A 20,343-nucleotide genomic window follows, 5' to 3' on the forward strand; every position below is an offset into this window, starting at 1 on the left:
ATAAAAGAGCTAGCTGTTAATCGTTTTCATTGGCCCGGAGTCTACGGTGAGCGTAGACACTGTAGACTCGGGCCAATAGGAGCGCCGAATCCCACTGTAGACGACCAATCGTCTGCTCGACGGAAGTTGCGTCACCAAAACAACAACAACACGAAGCGGAAGGGCGAAGAAGCCGGCAAGTCCGCTATTTTTTTTTTGAATGGAAACTGGCATTTCTTCTATGTTTACGTTAAGTTACAGAGTCTGAATAGCGCGTTTAACCCTTTTTCTTTGTGGTAAATGTTAGCCGCGCGCTAGCCGACATCTAATGTATTACGCCCATTTCTAGTCTTTTCAGTGGCTACAACTGCTTTCCGTGGCTCGTGCCATTTACTACACATTTACCCGTGTTTGGCTATTGTCAGTACATCTCGCTCGTTGTAAACTTTCTTTAAACATGTATGATTCCAGCCTACCCGATGGGCACTTTTGACTTTTTGTAGTTCAGTTCACTGATTGACTATCCTGCAGTGCTGTTTTCCTGTATTCATCACCTTTAATAAAGTGTCCTGTGTTACAGTAACAGTGAGTTGTGGATTTACTTAATGAATGCCTAAGTTGGTCTTTAATCTGCCTTAGACATGTGTTTTGTATTTTTTATTATTATTAAGTTATTCTCTGCCAATAGGTTTAGAAGACACAACTATGTAGAAACACATAACAGACCTGAACCAAAGAAGCAATGTGTACATGCAGGCAAAGACAAGTTTTGGAAGTATTTGTACAACACATGCCTCCGCAACAACTTCAGTGTTTCCTGGAATTGATTAGGAAACACTAACAGAGCTGTTATCTGTTATGTGAGTCAAATTTCCCCAGATAGTCTTGGTTGACTGTGAAAGCCATGGTGTATGATCACGCCATTTTCATAATCAACTATTCAGTCTATTTGTCACAGGACAAACATAATCTCTCATAGCAAGTTTGTAATGATTTTACAACTCTTTTACCTTTGACAAGTGAACTCTAACATGTCTGTCTGTAAATGACAGTGTCATGGCATGAATAATCCTTCAGTTTTTACCAGTAGAAAAGTAAAACAGTTACATTGTCTCATCAGGAGAACCTAAAAGACTCCTCTTATGGCTAGTCTTTGCACATAATAATCACAGAAGAAAAGAAAGGATTTTCAATTGCGCTTAATTTCAGGAGACTTTCCAACCTGTTGGTTCAAAACAGCCAAAAGAAAATCCTCATCGATGTTGGAGTAAAAACTAGATGCTTTTATTGGAATATACACTGATAATGCTTACTGTCCTGTCATTGTAAACCAGTCAGAATACATAAATAACACATTGTGATCATGCTGAAGACCACAGACAGCAGTCCAGGCGTCAGGTGGGATAAAGGAGCTGGAAACATCACCTGACAAAGAAAAATCAGACAACAAACTGAGTGAATAAAAGAAGGCTTCTTCATTGCAAATTTTTCACCAATCACAAACCTGTTCTTTCACTCTAGACTTTCGACCAATCACCGATCAGGATGAATTGCACTGCTGTACTGTCCATCCCAGAGGGCGACAAAGGAGTGTTTGCACACCGTAGAGAGGAGGAGGAGAAGAAGTAGCGTTCAGTATGGCCGCAGGTTGGGAGGCAAAGCTGCAGCTGGTCCAGAGACACGTCCGCGCTTTCCCAGACTTTCCCAAGAAAGGGATCCTGTTCAGGTAAGACACTGCGTTCTTGTTTGAAAGGCCCCAGCAAACTTAAGGTCTCTTCGCTGGTCTTACGCGAATAGAAACGGGTCTCTGAGAGCTGTAACCAGGTGCAAGGGCACGTGTCAGACCCCTGCTACCAGGAAGCACACTTTGCCCCACAGTGAGCACTTTGGAACAGCCGAATATTGTGTGTGTGTGTGTGTGTGTGTGTGTGTGTGTGTGTGTGTGTCGTGCAGTGCTTTCATTCATTCTCGACACTGGCTGAGCACAGGGAGGGTGGGGCTCTTCAAGTTAAAGCAGCGACGCGTGATGTCCACGTTAAACGGCTCATTTAGTCTGTCATCGATACCAGCTCAGTCTGATTTTGACGAAAGTAAAGCCTCCCGAAAGCTCATTTATGACCTACAATTGTTTCCACAGCCTGAACTTGAACTTCAGACAGTAAACGGCCTCAGTGATACCCGCTGAGCATGAGGTCAATATCAGTGTGTTTTTCAAAATAAAATCGCTTTGAAATCTTGCTGTCAGGATGCCGCAATGGCTCAAAGCACTGAAAGCCTTCACTATAGTCAGAGAACTACTCGGAGGTTAACTTCAGAGGCCTTTAAACATGACAATGAGCTGTTTAATAAGGAATACATCATGCAAATGAATATGAAAAAACGTTTAACCTTCAGGCTGTTTGTAGTATTTGACGGTGGGAATATTTTCTTGCAACACTTTGATGACTGTGCATGAAAATTGCCACTCAGATCTGAATGTTGCAGACACAGAAACGATGATGCAGGCTTAAGACGTCCATGTAGTTTATCTATTATAGTAATATAATCGGGTGTCAGCCTTCCAGCAGTGAAAATGCATACAGTGTTTTCTAATAGTACTCCCTAGAGGTAGCATGTAAAAAGTAGTCCACCCAACACAGAGCCCAATGACACTACAACATCCAGCTACAGGGTGGTTCAGTTCAAATAACATGCAGTATTTGTTCAGTTAGTACTGTTGCATTATAACTATACCACCTACAAGTCAAAGGCTGGGTTTTGTCACTCCAATGTCAAATATAGATCAGAAATCAACACTTTGCATCTCTAGGAAATGAAATCTCTCTGTGGAAATGTATTTTATAATTTTGATGTGTATCCAAAAGGACTGGTTACTATTTAAGCCTGACTCCTTACCTGGAGGTCCAATCCCCCCAATAAGTAGACGAACCACTATTCCTGCTGAGCCACAGCTACTCCCAGTACCAGCTGATCATAGGAATTTGCTGATATATCAGTATTGGGATTTATAACAGCTGATAAATGGAGACACAGCAGAAAAACCCTTCAGCATGGTTTCAGGGTGTTCCTCCTGTCTCGTGCTCATGTAGCATTATTTGTCTATCAGAGGGCGGCTTCCCTCAGAAGAAAATCAGCAGTTATATCTGACTTTTAAGCCACCAAACAATAGTATGAGTCTTAAAAGTCCTGTATCTGCCAGGCTGTAAATGCTACAAACTATTGTGTCTGAATCTTGCAGAGATATTTGTCCCATCCTCAAGGATGCAGCTGCCCTTAAAGCAGTAATTGACCTGTTTGAAGAACATGTGAGGAACAATCACCAGCACGTTGATCTGATTGTAGGTAAGAAAAACAAAAGCAGAGCTCTGAAACTGCTGTGCTTCACCTTTTAAAGGTGTCTTTAACACACCTTAAATATCCTCTCAGCCAGCTGTATCTCATGCTTGGTGTTCGGAAAGTCCACTTTAGTTTGTGCAGCTGTGTGAGATATTGTGTTTTAACTCCTGTGAGTATAGTGGTAAACCATGTACACTCCATCAGATACTTCTGTTCAATATTTTTCCATCACTTGTTCTTAGTGTAAGCTGTCTTACAACATCAAACATGAGACTGCCCTCGACCCAGCTCCTCAGCAACCTCCAACAGCTGATCAAAATGAAAGAGTTGATACTGGCAGGAAGCCGGCCTGTAACTGCTTGCTTCCTTATTTTATTTGTATGTTCTTAAGCCAGTCAGTTCCGTGTAACAGTCAACAGCACACAGTGAATAAATGAAAGTGGCTCTCTTTTTATCTGGTTAAGTTACCATGGTAACTCATGCTGAAGTTGGTTGGGAGCAGGTTGTGTTCAGTTTAGGTTTAAAATTGCCTGGAAAGACAATATTTACATTGATTCTGTTCTTTATTGTGCGACATAGATTTTCTCCTGTGGGAATATTTTACATGTGTAAGTTAAGCAGTGCTGTAATTAAACCATCACAAACTGTTGCATTATCACAGGATTATTTGTGTGATGTAGAAAATGTTATGTTTGATTCTTAAGCTGCTGCTGAGTCTCTTTTAGTCTGTTTGAATTGCAGCTGCTAGAATACAAGAATGTCTGTATGAATTTGATCTGTTACAAACTAAACTCCTTTATCAGGCTGTGGGACCGTGAGCTTTAATGTTTCCATGGATCCAGTTTAAATGTGCAGCCGTCACTTTAGTAGCAAACAGCAACCCTGAGCACGCTCAGACACACAATCATTCACTGGAATTCACAGAGGATTAAAATAAGCTTATCTGCAACAGTGTTGCAGTTTACTGTTGTTTTTCTCTATAGAATTCTAATCATTTAATCACAATCATCATCTGATAACGTCTCTGGTTTGGTTTGGTTTGGTTTGGGCCGGTTTGATGTTATTGTATCCTTTTAATGTAAATGTTGCTCTTCCCACCTCATTATTGCTGTTTGTGTGTGGCAGGTTTAGATGCTCGTGGTTTCCTGTTTGGGCCTCTGCTCGCCCAGAGGCTAGGTATTGGTTTCGTCCTGGTCAGAAAGAAAGGCAAACTGCCCGGAGCCACTGTTTCTGTCTCTTATGATTTGGAGTATGGCAAGGTAAAGAACACAAGGACACACTCTGAAAGGATTGTTTGTTTGTTTGGAGGGCGGGCAGGATAAAACTGTTAGAGATGAGGTCCTAAGGACAATCCTCATAAAAGTGGAGGAAATATGTATTTTTGGACATTTCAGAGCTCGACTTTTCCATCCCCACTCCTCTTTTCCATGGGGCAGTTGAACGCATCCCTTCCACAAGCCGTATACAGAGACACTTATGGAAATGTAGACACTATGATCCTATTCTGCAGACAAGGCAGAAATATCTTAGACACCTTCAGCCTTACTGGCCTGCTGTAAGCTCTACGTCCTATAGGAAGGATCCAGCACCACAAACCCAGGATGGGAGGCTTTGTTTGTTTGTTGGTTACATAACAAACAAACAGTATACTAAGACAAAGTCAGATGCAAACAATGTCAGCTTGTTTTCACCTGTTGAAGTGGAAAATAAAATCCAGTTGAAGTGCATCCTTTATATCCTATAGTGCTAATCACAAATATGTGCACTGCAGCTTGCTGTCATATTAGTGTTGTGCACCCCTCAGTTTTTGTTTCAGTGACGTGTCTGCACAGCAGCTCAGAGATTCACGTATTGTGCAGAGAGAGACAGAAAACCCACTGCTAGATATCATGATGCAGAAATGAGTCGAAGTTTACAAGAAACTCAGTTTGTCTCCTTTTACTGTTACTTGAGATAATAAGTTTCAGTCTCTGTTGCATCGTTGAGCTTGACCACATTCAGATCTCATTAAAAATAGTATTTACTCTGTTCCTCCAGGCAGAAGCAGAGATCCAGGAGGATGCTGTGGCTCCAGGACAAAGGGTCCTGCTTGTTGATGACCTCCTGGCGACTGGAGGTGAGAAATTGCCCAGTTTAGATGTGATTCAGTCTGACTGAGACATGAATACAAGTTATGTTGCTGAATATTTCCCCTTACTGGCACTTCTGCTTTTACTTCAACATTAGATAATCCGTCTAACATTATGGATGCCCACGGGGGGGATTCAGAGTTCACAGATACAAAGGCAGCAAAACCGTAGGCTGAATTTGTGAGAAACAACCTTCGTGACAGACGGCAGCTCTGATGCGTAGCGGTCGTTTCTTATCGTTTATGAAAGAAGCTGCACAGCTCGCTCGCGGCTGACACACAGCATTAATATTACTAGAATCTTTTTTTCCCCCAAGTCTCATGTTGTGAATCTGGTTTAATTCTTTTAATTAATGGTAGCTTTCCTGTCTTGAAATGGCAGTGATGAAAAGTTGGACTAGAATAGGATCGTCCTGTCTGTATGGAAGCCCGTTTCCGCCACTAAATAAAAACAAAACAGCTAGTATCCATAACTCGAAATTTCGACTTATTAACTCGAAATTTCGAGTTACTTTTCTCAAAAGTTCGAGTTAGCTCTGCCAATCAAAAATATACGTGAACGAGGTCGCTTTCTTGTTACCCGGAAGCACATGGCGCAGAGGAACGCGCACTCAAAAACGGATCCCAACAAATTGGCGCTTTCGCGAGTACGTTTGCTGATAGTAACACCATGTGATTCAGCTAATAACAGGGATTTCATCATTTGTGAAGCCAGGCTGAAAACACTCAGCAATCTGTGCATTCACGACTGGATGTGATACCGGTAGCTTAGCTGTAGCATTTGTAGCTGAGGGCTTCAGCTTCCGGGTAACGAGGAAATGACGTCATTCACGTAGATTACTGATTGGCAGCGCTAACTCAAAATTTCGAGTTACTTTTCTCAAAATTTTGAGTTAATAAATCGAAATTTCGAGAAAATAACTCGAAATTTTGAGTTATGGATCCTTTTTTTTTTAGTGGCGGAAACGGGCTTCCATATGTCTGGGCAGTGATGCACCACTAATCGTCTTCACTTTTCATACTTTCTTTTTAATCTGTGATGATTTTCCTTCACTCTTCTCCCATTCCTGGTGAACTCGGCTGTTGCCTCCTCCCCTGTTTTGGCCCATAGAGTTGTGCACATCCAGCGAGGGGCAGTTACATTTTGGAGGTTTGTCTGTGAACCCCCTCTGAGACGCATAACGTGAACGGGACCATAAGTTAGGCAAAAGTCAACCCAGGCTTTCCAAGCTCAGCTTAAAGCGAATGTTGTTGTGCGCGAGACACCTGTGGCATAGAAACATCTGTGTAATTCAAACACAGGCTTACTCTGCATGAAAGTTTCATATATCGGTCCAGAAATACTAACAGTTGCTGTTTTGGGTCATATTGATACATTAAAAATGTTTTTATTGATGCATATCACAGAATGCCGAGGTAATGAGGTCTGAGAGCTCTCCCTGGGATGGGGACGCTGTTTTCTGGAAGACTGAAAGAAAAGTTACCCGACAAGCCCAAATCCTGCTTTGCGCTGTAGGTCTTGGGTCCCCCTACTTCAATAAAAACTCCATGTAGAGAGAAACGGAGTATCGGTGGGATGTGTGACTTTCTTTGGACTGATTTCTCTTAGGAAGTCTGCCTTTGAGACATTGACATGTGTGTATTGCAGGGACGCTGTATGCTGCCTCCGAGCTGATGAGGAAACAGCAGGCTGAGGTTCTGGGCTGCATGGTGGTCATCGAGCTCAAAGAGCTAAACGGCATCGACAAACTCAAACCACACAGAGTCTTCTCCCTGCTTCAGTACTGAGGACACTCGACCCAGATAGTACAAACAAGAAATCTCTTGAGTTTCGCTTAATTTTACAGTAATTTTGTTTACAGGGTGTAGCTGTGCCCCGTTATTTTAATGGGATGTTACTGGAAGTACAGCATATTCACTGCGTGCAGTGTCTGAGCAGCATCCAAGTTTACTTCTCCCTCGGCTCATTAGTGTCTGGGGCCCTGCTCCAGAAGGCAGGGTGAGTTTGACCCTGAGATCAGGGAAGTCTGGGTTAATAATGTTCAGTCGTGATGACTCTGCCGCAGGAAGGCAGCTGCTAGTCACAAAACATGAACAACTGTGTGTCAGTGTAGGAGATGATGGAAATGACTAAGAATACAAAAGCTGCAGGCAGTACATGAACACACAGCAGCCTCCGTCAACTGTAGTGACTGAAAAAAGAAACGTTCCACTGGAAATGACCAAAACCAGCTTTACTGGGTGTAAGTTTGCAATAAAGTATACAACACATCTGTGTCAGTCCAATCATGTAACATCTAAAAACAACTGGTTATCACTGATGACTAAACCATCATCATGGTCTATGCTGAAACATTTAAACCCGTGAGACAAGCTTAATATTGGTTTATAATCAAGTGTGCAGCTTAAATGGTCTTTGTGTGCAAGAGTCTTCCAGGCCCTGCCCTCAGCTGCAGACAGCTGTGCTTTGCTTGAGAGGGTGAGTGTAGTTGTAGAGCCTGTGCACAGCAGCTGTCACGAATCAGGTCTGCTTACACATCAAACCGTGCCAGAACAATCTGAACACGACCTGAAAGTCCGGTTTGGTCACAACAGCAAAGTCAATCATTACCTTTACACTGATGAGTTACATCAGCCAGCAGCTGTTTGAATGAACCCGTTTTATGTATCAACAATGAGAATATCACAAACACCCACAGGACCACTGTAGCTGCTGCTAAGCTGTTTGTGTCAAGATCCCCTCATGATGAATCCACCATTTCTGACAGAACAGAGAAAGCTGGGTGCAGCACTTCACTGTGTTTCTTGAACATTATCATCAAACAGTGACTCTGAATCTAAAATACAAAATGAGTTTACTGCATAGAAAAGTGATCCTAATAACAAAGTCAGTACATCCGTGTTCCACTTTGGATGGAAAAAAAAAAAAAAACTGGATCAATGTTTCGAACAACTCAGCACAAGCATGTCAGGAGAACACCTTCAACTCCTGGCGCTGTGCCTCCATCAACGTATTGTCCAAACGAGACGAACGTGCCAAACCCTGTGGACAACCACTGAAACGTGCTAAAAATACTGCGAGGCGGTCAGAGTCCCTCTTCCTCTCGGAGTCTGCTGTTCACCGTGTCCGTCACAGTGCTGAGCTCCATGTTCTTATTCAACTTCAGGTACAAGTCCTTCCTCACTGTGTGGAGAGTCAGCCAATCACCAGCCACTTCTGCCAGCAGATGGATGTGTTTCTCCATTTCACCTGTTGATTACAAAGGATCAGCCGGTCAGCTTCTACCTAGTGAATACGGCTCTACCTGGTTCGGCGTTTTCTGCTTCTTCTGCTACACTTCTAACAGTTACAAACAGAAACCCTGTGTGGAGGGAGATCCTCAGTACAAGCACCACATTGTTCTTGTTTCGTGAACCAACCTGTGCTCAGAGCAGATCTGTAGCTTGCCACCATCCGGTTACACGCCACTTCCATCGTTAAAGCCGGTTTCTTCTCTGCAACAAACACACTGCGGAGAATCCGTGCCAGCTCCCCAAGTCGTGACATCATTAACAGGCGTTCCTCTTGCTTGCTGTTACGAGTCATGACTGCCTGGAGCTTCTGTGCCTCCTTTGCCCGAATCTGAGGAGAAAGTACAGTAAACTATAAAGATGTGTTTTTAGCAGCTGTTAGAGACAAAAATCACATCTTAAAGAAGATCCAACAGCGTTGTGGTCGACCCCCCTGAAGAACTGTGTGCCCGGTCTACCTGCCCGGTCTACCTACCCGGTCCAGCAGAGACTGGGACACCCCTTTCAGGGCATTTGGGACCGCAGGGACAGCTGATGTTTGGGGGACTGTGGGGTTCTCCTGGGATGTTGGCTCTTTGTGAGCAGCTTTGTCTTCTGTCTTCAGAGCCAGCCCAATCAGAGCCTTCTCCATCTGAACACACAAAAACCCAACACATTTAGCGTCACAGTAATTATACTAATATAAAGTTCCGTTAAAGAGCATCATCACAATCCCCGGCCGTCTACACCTATTGCAGTGTAACTAAGGGAGGATTCAGGGTCACCTGGTCCAGCCCTAACTATATGCTTTAGCAAAAAGGAAAGTTTGAATCTTAAAAGTAGAGATAGTGTCTGTCTCCTGAATCCAAACTGGAAGCTGGTTTCACTACTCTCTACTTTTAAATAGTCTAGGAACAACAAGTAGACCTGCAGAGTGAGAGCGAAGTGCTCTAATAGGGTGATATGGTGCTACAATAATGGATTGCATTTATACAGCGCTTTTCGGGGCCCTCAAAGCGCTTTACAATTCCACTATTCATTCACTCTCACATTCACACAGTGGCGGAGGCAGCTACGGTTGTAGCCACAGCTGCCCTGGGGCAGACTGACATCATTAAGATATGATGGGGCACAAACATACAAGAATTTGATTTTGGATTTCCAAATATCCAACTATGCTCTCTCTTTCTAGTCCCCGTCACCCAAAGAAAGCAGTCCTGCATGTTGGATGAAGCACACGTGCTGGTCAAAATGACTCAGGCTCTTAACAGTAAGAAGTTATTGTGACTACACCCACTGTTACTAAGTAGTGCTCACCAGTTTCCTGAAACTGAACATACAACTGAGAAAAATCCTGAATTAGGAGCTGCATCGTTCCAGAGGGCATCGATGGTGGTAAACTCCAAATGTCAGTCAGCATCTGTTCACGCAGACGGCTTTGATTAAACGTATTCCTTCTGTCCTTCACCCTCATGAACAGTAGGAGGTGATGCGAGTATACAAGTAACAACACAAAACACACGACGCTGGTCTGGTGACAGACTCAGGAGGGGCTGTGATTAACTGAGGAGAGGGGAAACTGATACAGAGTGTGGGTATGACACAGCTGTTTAATGGTAATGGAGGTCAAGTGTTGAACTGACAGCCCTTCACTGAAGTGATTACTGCCCATGTGACCGTCACTCTTTTGAGACGACGCCACAAATGTGTGTGAACAACACCTGAAATTCAGAGTGCTAACACCTAACAGATATTAATCTTGGACTACAGTAAGCTCATCGTTTACGCAGAAGCGTGAGAGCGGCGACACTGCTGCAGCACCTTAGGTGTGATGAGTGAGCGGGCCTTGTCGAGCACCTCCTGAGCTGTGGCCAGTTTCTCAGGGCGAGGAGTCTGAGGCAATGCGCTCGTATGGACAGCTGGCACCGAGTCCACATTAAAGCGAGGATGCCAGCGGGTCAGTTTGTCTTCTGGAACCAACACTGGGGGATCCAACGAGGACAGGAAAACCTGCAGGGGGAAAAGGAGATTTAGGCAAAAGTTTGAGATGACAACAAAACAAAAGTAACTGCTGTGTGACTTATTAAAAAATGAGTGAACCCAAACTAGAGCAGCTGACCTTGTGGTGCTGTTTGACAATGGAAAGCAGGTTGTTATGGAACATGCGTTTTCTCTCCAGGAGACGCGAGGCTGACAGCACAGGTCGAGCCTCGCTATTTTCTGAGGAGAACAACCCCAAACACCCAAATCAAAGCCATGTACTGAGGGACAGTTTACAAATATGGTATTTGGAGAAAAGTGGTTGGCTGAGCTGAAGGTGATGTGCGCTCTAACCGGAGACGATGATGGGGTCCACGGTCAGCTGGTAGCTTCCCTTCTTAATGCTGCTGTTGAAAGCTTGGAGGTGTTTCTCCTGCCGGAACGTGTACGCCTCAGGAAACACCGTCTTTATCTGACCCACATGGCTCTCTTCAAACCGCCTCAAAGAGGAAAGAAGTCCGTTATTATCTTTAGCAGCCTGCCACACAGGTCCAACGAGCCTTAGCTTAAAAACACATGAAGCTGCTGACAGCTGGAACGTTTCTAGCACAAATAACAGGACTGCTGACATATTTCACTTTCCCACACATTTCCAGCTTTTGTCTCACGAACTCATCTGACTAACTGAACACTTACTTGTGCATCATGTCCTGAACTCCCCGTTTGATCTTGGTGAAGGTCGCGGTCTCGCAGCGGTTGTACAACATGGCGACCACAGTGTCCGTGCTTCTGAACATTTCAGCCAGCACCTTGTAATGGTAGGGGAGCGAGAGGCCTGGGGGGGCATCTTGAGCAAGAGTGTGGTACCGCTGATACGCTGGCTGCTCGGTGCTGGACACACAAGGGAGGACGACATTCACTTTAACACGGACTAAACAAAAGCTCATCTTTGGGGAAATGCAGCTTACACTCACCTGTCCTGAGCATGGGTCTCAGTCAGCTCATGCTCCGCTGCTGCTTTTGCTTCCTTCCTCTTCTGAGCTTTAGCTGCAAGCTCTTTGGCCCGAGCTACAGTGAGCTTCAGGGTCTTAGCTTCAGCAGAGGCCGAAATGATGGTTTCAGGAACAGCAGAGGAGCTACTGTCAGGCACTAAAGATGGAGAGGAGGAGGGTGTAGCTGAGGACGCAGTGGCAGGGATCTCATCTACATGCTTCTTAATCCTCAGAAGGCGTGACTTGAGAGCAGCGATGTCCTCTTTAGCCAGGACCTGCCAGAAATGGAAAAAGGTGCTCTCAGCTGCGACCAAAACACACCAGACCAGAGGTCATGTGTGCAGCCCTGCCCCCCAGCCTGCCCCCCCACATGCAGATTAGCCATCATGAGTGTTTCTCTCTCACACACAGTAACCTTTGTTAAAGAGAGGTGTGTTTCAGATATGATCAGGCTGCTCTCATTGTTTCAGTCTGAACAACGATCGGCTTATTCACACTGCTGAGACTGAACCCTCTCAGGAATGCTATTAAATCACTTAAGATATAAACAAGTTCAGTCTCTGGAGAAATGGCGTAGAAACATCTCATTTATTCAGCTAAGAAACCTGGTGACATTCAGAATGCCGATTTAAAGCCAGATCAGTCCAGAGGAGCAAATATCCAGACACTACAAAGATCTCTGAGCATGACGAAGAGTACACAAAGCCTGCAACTACAGAGTGAAGGCAGGACAACAAAGCCTGTGGGTCTGTGTGTACATGCACGTCTGTTACCTGTGCCGTGTCTGCGGGCAGCTCCAGTTTCTTCCTGGCAGACCGCCTCGTCGGCCTCTCTGCTCCTGCAGCGGCTGCCGGTGCTCCGAGATCCGCCTGCCGTCTCTTCTTGGCGGTGCTGTGCTCGGCGGCTGCGGCGGACACGGTCGCTCCGAGGTCAGCCGAGCCCCGCTTGGGGGTGCGGGGACTGGAGAGGGGTTGCTCCGCGCCATGGTTCAGCCCTGCGGCCTCGTCGATTACACGGAGAAACTCTTCATGAACTGTCGACGAACACGAGAACGCGCTGCGTGGCTCTGCCGGCTTCGTTGGGCCGCCAGTGGCTTTCTTCGTCCGGGAGTAGAAGTCGGTAACCCGAGCCTGAGACATGCCGCTGGCCTCACAACCGAACACGAAAACAAAACGAGGACGAGCAGAGCCCCAGCACACAGACGCCGTCTGCAAACGTTCTCCGGAAGTGCGCACACTGCACAGGAAGAAGAAACAAATTTTCGCGCGAAATGAATAAAGCCACGCCTCCCCCGGTCCTCTTGGTCGGAGGGTAAACCAGGACTGGAGCAGACCGTGGGCGGACGTGTTCTTCTCCCGTGTAAAGGTTTTCTACACGCTAAACACGGGCTTTGAGCGGTGCTGTGGATCAACATGTCCAGTTTCTGTTTGTGAAAGTGGCTCTGTAACTTTACCTGTCTAATCACCATGGTTACAGCAGGTGATCACTTTCAAATCACGCCACCTTCCCGATAGTTTACTGCGTGTTTCAGTGACAGCTCCTCCTCTGCGGACACACACAAATAACACCAGTTCACCCAACCTTGTGGGTTCACACAAAGGAAGACTCTGTCTAACAAACCACAGTAAAGGTAATGAGAATATTCGTGCTAAATATGATGCAGTTAATCATGACAAAGTTCAAAAGGGACATGAATGTGAACTGTGGATTTTGTGGAAGCTATCCTGAGACTTCTGGGTCACGTGCTAGAACATTTTGGAAAGGCTTAATTCATTACTGGACAGCTCTACAAGGACTTTACTTTGAAATGGGAAAATGTTGTATTTGTTTCTTTCAAAGGCAAAAAGGAAGATGTATACTTTATAATAAATCTGTTAGTTATCTTAGCTAAATTTTATTTCCAGAAATGCAAATACAGTAGCCAAAGGCCTAATTTTAAACACAGCTATAAAGATACTGATAACTGATTAGTGGATCACTTAAGAAAAAGGCTATAAAAACAATTACTATTTGTACTAATTACAAATTATTTGAATGTAGGCTATGTAACTTTTTATATTGCACCCCCTGGCATGTGTTAATTATGTTCAAATACATTCTCTGTATACTGTTGCTTAATAAAGTTGTTTTTTTGGGGGGGGGGGCAGAATAACACCAGATCACAACCACGTCACTGTGTGTCGACAGGGGCGTAATTTCCAGGGGGTTAGGGGGGTCAGATTTATTTATTTATTTAGACAGAGAGAGGGAGACCCCAAGGTTTAGCACGAAGTTACGCTGATGAGCAGTGAGCTTTGAATGGTCCACAGCAGCCACTCAGCCACAGGATGACTGAGTGGACTGTGCGCCATTGATCTCTTCTGTGATTTGCAGCTGGAAGCTGAGCTCAAAGATAAATCTGTGGCTGTGGTTCAATGCGGACACTGAACCACAGCCACAGATTTATCAAATCCAAACTTTTGTTGACTTTGTAACTGAAACCTGTGAAAGAATCAGCTGATATCTGGAGTTCTGTAATGTGGAAACATCTGGAGAGAACAAGTCGTAATTTCACTGCTTTGCAGTCAGGAGTGGCTGCTGAGCGCCACGAGTTTATTTCAATTAATATCATTTTTCTAAGTCATCACATCAGGATCAACGCGGTGACCTCTCCACGCTGGTGCTGCATCACCCTGCGTACGCAGAGGGGCGCTACCTGACCGCATTATTATACGAATTTTGCCAAACTTGACGTGAGGAGCGGCCTCGGGTACCCCCAAGTACTGACTGACATGGATCTGACACGGGAGAGTGTGAAAGGGTCATTAGAAGAAGGACTGAGTGCTGTGAGCGCTCTGCACGAACTTTAACGCGCAGTCAGTCTGCGAGAGAGGGAGGCGACTGTGAGCAACTGCAGTATGAACGCCCCTCACACGGACCGCCCGTGAATCACTTTTTCCATGTGCCGCGGAGCCGCCTCAGCCCGGCCTCCAGCTTTCCCTACAGAAGACCCCCTCCCTCGGCTCAGCGCGAAGCGGAGCTTCAGTGTGAGTGTTCACGTTAGGGAGTAACGGCCCGGACAGCGATCGGCCACCTTAGACCAAATGGAGTGCGTCTGACATCGAGCCAGCCTTCGTGCCGTGTGCGCGGCGTTGACGTGCTCTGCCATGGATCTTCAGGTGGTTGTCTGGCTCTTCTACTGCCTTCTGCTGCCCTCCGGCCTCTTAACAGGTAAGCTGAAAGAGAAGCAGCTGCACTGATGCCAGCAGAGCGGCTCTCAGCTTGTCCGGGCTCGGCTCCGTGACGCACTGGGAGTTCGCCAGGGAGTCAAAACTCTCCACAAGTTTGACAGAAGTCGGACAGGCCGACACATTTCCACACTGCGTTTATATTTCAGAGGTGTTCACAGAAACTCTCAGCCCCGCGTGTCACACAGCGGCAGAGCTCTCTGCTCCGGAGTTTGGCTCAAAAGTGTCACTGCTGCGCGTGCACGAGCACGAGCTTTTCTCCAAGGCGCTGATGTGGAAAACACCAGTTCACATTAGGTAACTGAACTGCTACATGCACTGCAGGTTTTCTTGAGCGTGAGCGGAAAGTAAGTGTGTCTATTGCGCGCGTTAAAGCTGCCATCCTGTCTGGGCTGTGGAAAAGCTTGTTTGCGCCCCCGTTTCTCAGTCAGGCATCAGTTTAACAGTGGACATGATGAAATGCCTTTCAGTTGGGGCCTGCAGGAGAGAAGACGACCCTCCGTGTGTGGGACAGACAACAATCCAGTGGCTTGTTGGGTGGTGGGTCCTTGCTAAAAGCAGTGTGTGGCTGTGGTCTCCAGCAGCCCGCTGACACACCCTGCACTGACTCGACTGTACTGGTAGAGACCGTGTACTTTTCTTTACAGTTGTGTAAATATGACATGTTGGCGACGGTCATTCGTAGTATGGCAGCTTTGTTGGGAGCAGTGCCATTACTCAGCGGTTCATGCAGACGCTGTTTAAAAATGAAGGGTGTAGCTGTCCCAAAGCTTTTGGAAGAATGGTCTCCTGAATGTTGCTGAACACATCAGCAAACAGTTCATATTGCCATTCTCCTCCTTTACCACCGCGGTGTTTTACTGCTACTGTTTCATAAAGACCTGCAAAAGGCTGGGTTCTGACACGTGTTTGTCTTCTTGCTCGCATGTTCACCGCAAACTTCTCTCAGTTGTGGTTTGAATCAGTGGTGCTGTTCTGTAAAGGCAGTCATACACAGGTTCCTGCACGCGATAGACTGCACTTCTCTGAACAAATTCCTCTGAGAAGAATCACAACAAAGTTGTGATTTTGAGCATATAGTCAAAGTCTGAACTGTTGGGTTGGTTTGATCAGGTTCCTAGTGTGAAGCTGTACTAATATCATGGAAAACTGCTTACTGTGGTGATCACAGAGCCTCTTCTTAGGAAACACAATAATGCTGATTCCTGCACAGAGCCCTCTGAATGCCATGGTCACATATTCAGTTAAAAATAACTACTGCTGTTTATGGATCATTTACACTATCTATTCTGTTTCACCCAAATCCATGTAGTGATCCTACAAAAACAATGACTCTTTTCTGTCATTTAGGGATTTTCCAAATCTAAAGCCATGTTATTTAAATGTTTTTATGCCCAATCTGCTCTGGTTTAGGTTAGGAGTGTCATTCAGCAGAGTTTGTAACAAGTAAAATTAATATTCTGCTCAGATAAAACAGGAAGTGTATGTTTAGCCTAAATCCAGCTGGCAATCTCAGGGGACAAATGTCATAAGTTGGAATGTTAACACGCACAGTCTTACTGTGTGGGGCATGACTACTGTTGCTATGAAATGTTGGGAGACTGAGAGAAACAGAAACAGTCTCCTGACAGGATGCAACTTGTTACAACTTGCAACATTGTGTCTTTAAACAGTTCACATTGTGATACAAAGGAAGTGAAACACGACGATATAACAGCCAAGAGGACATTGCATCAACATTTCCTGGAGAATTACCCTCATCCAAACAAACACTTTGTGATCCTGATCATGTGTCACTCTTCACACTAAAATTTAAAATATTAAGGGTGGTTGTAGCTCATCTGCTAATCCCAAGGTTGGTAGTTTGATCCCAGTCTGCCAAAGTGTCCTTGGGTAAGACACTGGACCTTGGGAGAATGTTTGATAGAAAGCACTTTTATGAATATTGTTTGTAATCAGTTGTTTCAAAACTCGTGGTCCATTGACTTTTTATGAACTTTAGTGACAGTGATTTACAAAAACATGCAAACGTACATGGAAGTACAGCTTCAAAGCAAATATTTGTTGTGAGGACCTTAATTTGTGATAGATAGCTGGCAGATCAAAGGAACAATGAGACAGGAGCTTCTTGTTGTTGGGAGTGTATTCCAATGCTCACAACCCAGAGTTGACAGATTCCTTCCACCTGTTTCTTTGCAGAGACAGTAAGAAAGTCCATTCCTTACATATAATGATGGATCAAGTATCAACAACAACAACAACTTTATAAGGGTTGTGGAATAATGTAGTTAAAGTTTACACAAGTAAACTTCACTCGAGCGTGTTGAACATAAGTAGCGAGGTGTTATTTTAGGTTTCGGTGAAAGATCTGAATTAAAAAAGATGAGAGGGGAAAAAAAGCGCAGTACCACTGGCATACAAGCTGGGTTTGTTTCAGACACAGACCTGATCCGAGTAACAAAAATGAGCCTGTTTACAAGAGAACTGTGTGATGTAGCCTAGTGAGTCAGAGTCATTCCACAGTAGAGCAGTTTAACAGGACTTCACGGCTCGGTGAGAAATACTCGGTGTGCGTGAGGTGTGTAGGAGTGAGTCAGAGAGAAGGATTTATTTGTGCTTTAATTTCGACACCATCAGCAGACTGAACAGCAGCTCATCTCACTGTCATTTCTAAGAAAAGGAAACTGTACAACCTGCTCTTGACTCGGAGTCCGATTTTCCTACATGCTTAGTTTTAATGGTAAAGGTATACTGTTACATGTTGATGTTGATGCCAAGAGGCAAAGAGGATAGCTACGTTTGGAGAGTTCAGAGTTGGGACAGCATCTGCTTCAGTGCTGTGATTGGCCTGTTTGTAACAGAGCCTTAACTCATGGAATATCTGACTATAGCTGTAGAACTCATTTAAACACATATGAACCAGGACAGAGCCAGTGCTGTCCTGCTCTCACAGGCCTTTAACATGCCGTACACTACAGTCACATTTAAGCAATCCCACAGGCTGATTTAGTACGTTCACTCTTTGCACTTGAAGCACTTTGTCTCTCTAACATACACTGATATGTCTGAGTTTGCTGTGAGCCGCTCAACATGTATAGTGGGCAGAAACATCCTTTGATGAAGAATAGGCTGCAAAGCACCGCTGAGTCTCACAGCTACAGACCTACACACTGTGTACCTGCTTGAAATACTTGGCAATAAGTACTGCTGTATTTTCATACTGACACAAGTTTTTGTGCTATTTCTCTGAATATGCAGATGACAGAATATAAGAGATGATGTGTGTGGTGGAGAATTCAGCATCAGGCTGCTGAACGAGTCTGCTCCTCTGGTAGCTAGACTAAGTGTTTTGCGTCTGTTATACCGAATAAAACGGCTCTGTTATTTGTTAGTTTTGATCAGCTGGTATTCTTTCTGTGGTTTCTGGTGTTTGGTCAGTCAGTTCAACATTTTGGCAGCTTTTTGAGTGATTTCATCAGGCCCGAGTCAAAACTATTTCTGTTCTTTAAGTGTTTGCTTCAAATCCAGGCTTTCACCTTCAACTCTTCTGATTCCTTCGGCTGATATATCATCACAGACATTTATGTTATGCAGTGTATTTGTTTTTACTGTTATGGAAACGGTGCAGAGGAACACTGGGGCCATAAATGACACACACCAGCCACTTCATTAGGTACACCTGTTGAGCTGCTTGTTAACACACTTTGAACACAAGTTCAACATGAGCATAACAATTTGGAAGAAAGTTCATTTGTGTGACTTGGAACGTGGCGTCATTGTTAGTGCCAGATGGGCTGATTTGAGCATTTCAGAATCTGCTGACCTGATAGGATTTTCCCACACAAGCATTTCTAGAGTTTACAGAGACTGGTCTGCAAAAAAAGAAAACATCCAGTGAGTGGCTTTGTTGTTAGTGGAGGTCAGACTGCTTCAGGAAGACAACAGTGATTCAAATCGCCACTCGCTCCAACCCAAGTATGTACAAAAGCATCTCTGAACACATCGAACCTTGAACGGGATGGCAACAGCTTTGGGCTGAGCAAAACTGGGCAATAAATGGATCCATCGGCGTCGTAGCAATGGTTCAGGTGGCTGTAAATGTGTCTCTTATATTTTCCTGGCACACTTTGTGCCCCTTAGTATCAGCTGATTGTCATTTAAACCCCACGGCCCACCCAAGAATGTTGTTGACCATGTCTATCTATTACCACAGTGTTCTAGATCATTGCAGAACCTCTGACAGCTGCAACCAGCAGGACGATGCACAATGTCACAAAATTAAAATGGATCTCAAACCACTGTGCTCAGATGGCCTCACAGTCACCTTATCTTAGTGCAATAGAGCACCTCATCCATTGATGTCATGGATGTAGCAGCTGTGACAGCGTTACATCAATATGGACCAAAATCTCTGAGGAATATTTCTGGCAGTAGTCTGAAGTCCTACCCAGTGTTAGTCAGATGTAACTAATGAAGTGGCCAGTGAGCATATATGTGTGTGTGCACACACCTTTTTTCTTTCCACAAAAACAGGAAAGTTGCTCAGGATGAACTCTACTACATGCAACAAGAGAATGTTCCATTCCAACAAAGCTGAGCTGGACCTTTATCACAGTTGCTCCTCGTTTTGATTCTTTCCTCAGCAGAACCGTTTTTACCTTTTAGATCTGAAAAAGAGTGGAGAAGAATCTCACTGATAGAACAGATTGTAATATAAATAGCATTTGATCAAACCTCTGTTATAACTGGAGAGGAATGTGATCACCATGTCTTTATTTTATCTCTCTAATCATGTCATCATACATAAAGCTACGTTTAAGAGTTCTGAGGACCTCACATAAAGGGAGCCTTTCTGCAACCTGGAGCGTGCAAAAGTGCACTCATGTATGAAGTGAGCAGCAATAACATAATCTGCCATACTGAATCTCAGCATGGAATCAAACGGAGACATAAAGTTAAAAATCAAAATGTGGCATTGTTAGTCAGCGAGCTAGCTGTCGCTCTTGGTACTCTTGTATTTCATTGTGGATTTTGTCCTGGGCACATATTGTACACTTCCTTTTATTGTTGTTTGCCGTTGTTCTGCCCTGTGTGTTTGAGTTTAGTGCTTAGCTAAGGTTTGATGACAGGACACATCAGTTATTGTTCAACTGAACAAGAAGCAGGAAACCCTGGCATGGAAGCACAATGAGGGATTTTTAAGTTAAATACTAATATAGAGAACTCTGATAGTCTAGCAGTTTACACATTTGCCTAAAAATGGAAAGACCCCTAGTTTCATCCAGGGAGGAGATACAAATCCCTTTGGCCAAATCAAACATGCAGACCGGCACGCTGAGGCACTCCCTTGTGAAAAAGGAGCAGCAGAAAAGAACTTCTCCCGCTGACACAGAGGATTCCCTTTTGACTTCTCTAAATTACACTTCTGTTC

At 44.6% G+C, this 20,343-nt stretch overlaps 3 protein-coding genes across 6 annotated transcripts in view; 2 read left to right on the forward strand and 1 right to left on the reverse strand.

The window, feature by feature from the left end:
* Positions 1-82: 82 nt before the first annotated feature.
* Positions 83-7,714, forward strand: aprt (adenine phosphoribosyltransferase). Of its 2 annotated transcripts, XM_084949175.1 has the most exons (6): positions 83-175; positions 1,501-1,705; positions 3,218-3,321; positions 4,441-4,574; positions 5,353-5,431; positions 7,092-7,714. In XM_084949175.1, exons 2-6 carry the CDS (start codon positions 1,617-1,619, stop codon positions 7,229-7,231), a joined length of 546 nt encoding a protein of 181 aa, XP_084805301.1. In that variant the 5' UTR covers positions 83-175; positions 1,501-1,616; the 3' UTR covers positions 7,232-7,714. The 2 variants fall into 2 exon arrangements, with proteins under 2 accessions (XP_084805301.1, XP_084805300.1); XM_084949174.1 differs by lacking the exon at positions 83-175 and having other exon boundaries at positions 1,192-1,705.
* Positions 7,663-12,932, reverse strand: cdt1 (chromatin licensing and DNA replication factor 1). Its single transcript, XM_084949170.1, has 9 exons — positions 12,459-12,932; positions 11,668-11,960; positions 11,390-11,584; positions 11,048-11,193; positions 10,833-10,933; positions 10,535-10,723; positions 9,210-9,365; positions 8,864-9,065; positions 7,663-8,693 (listed from the first exon to the last, which is right to left on the reverse strand). The coding sequence occupies exons 1-9, from the start codon at positions 12,822-12,824 to the stop codon at positions 8,530-8,532; spliced, it is 1,812 nt and encodes a 603-aa protein (XP_084805296.1). The 5' UTR covers positions 12,825-12,932; the 3' UTR covers positions 7,663-8,529.
* Positions 12,933-14,404: 1,472 nt separating this feature from the next.
* Positions 14,405-20,343, forward strand: part of piezo1 (piezo type mechanosensitive ion channel component 1 (Er blood group)) — an 84,454-nt gene continuing 78,515 nt past the window's right edge. For 2 of the 3 annotated variants that reach the window (XM_084948959.1, XM_084948958.1), the window contains exon 1: positions 14,405-14,895. In XM_084948959.1, coding sequence (XP_084805085.1) covers positions 14,832-14,895 — 64 coding nt within the window. In that variant the 5' untranslated portion in view covers positions 14,405-14,831. The remainder of the gene's footprint in view (positions 14,896-20,343) is intronic. The other variant, XM_084948957.1, reaches the window with a different exon arrangement.

The sequence above is a fragment of the Perissodus microlepis genome, chromosome 13 (genome assembly GCF_051167445.1).
Source record: "Perissodus microlepis isolate ML-2025 ecotype Zambia chromosome 13, ASM5116744v1, whole genome shotgun sequence".
NCBI classification, from domain to species: Eukaryota; Metazoa; Chordata; class Actinopteri; order Cichliformes; family Cichlidae; genus Perissodus; species Perissodus microlepis.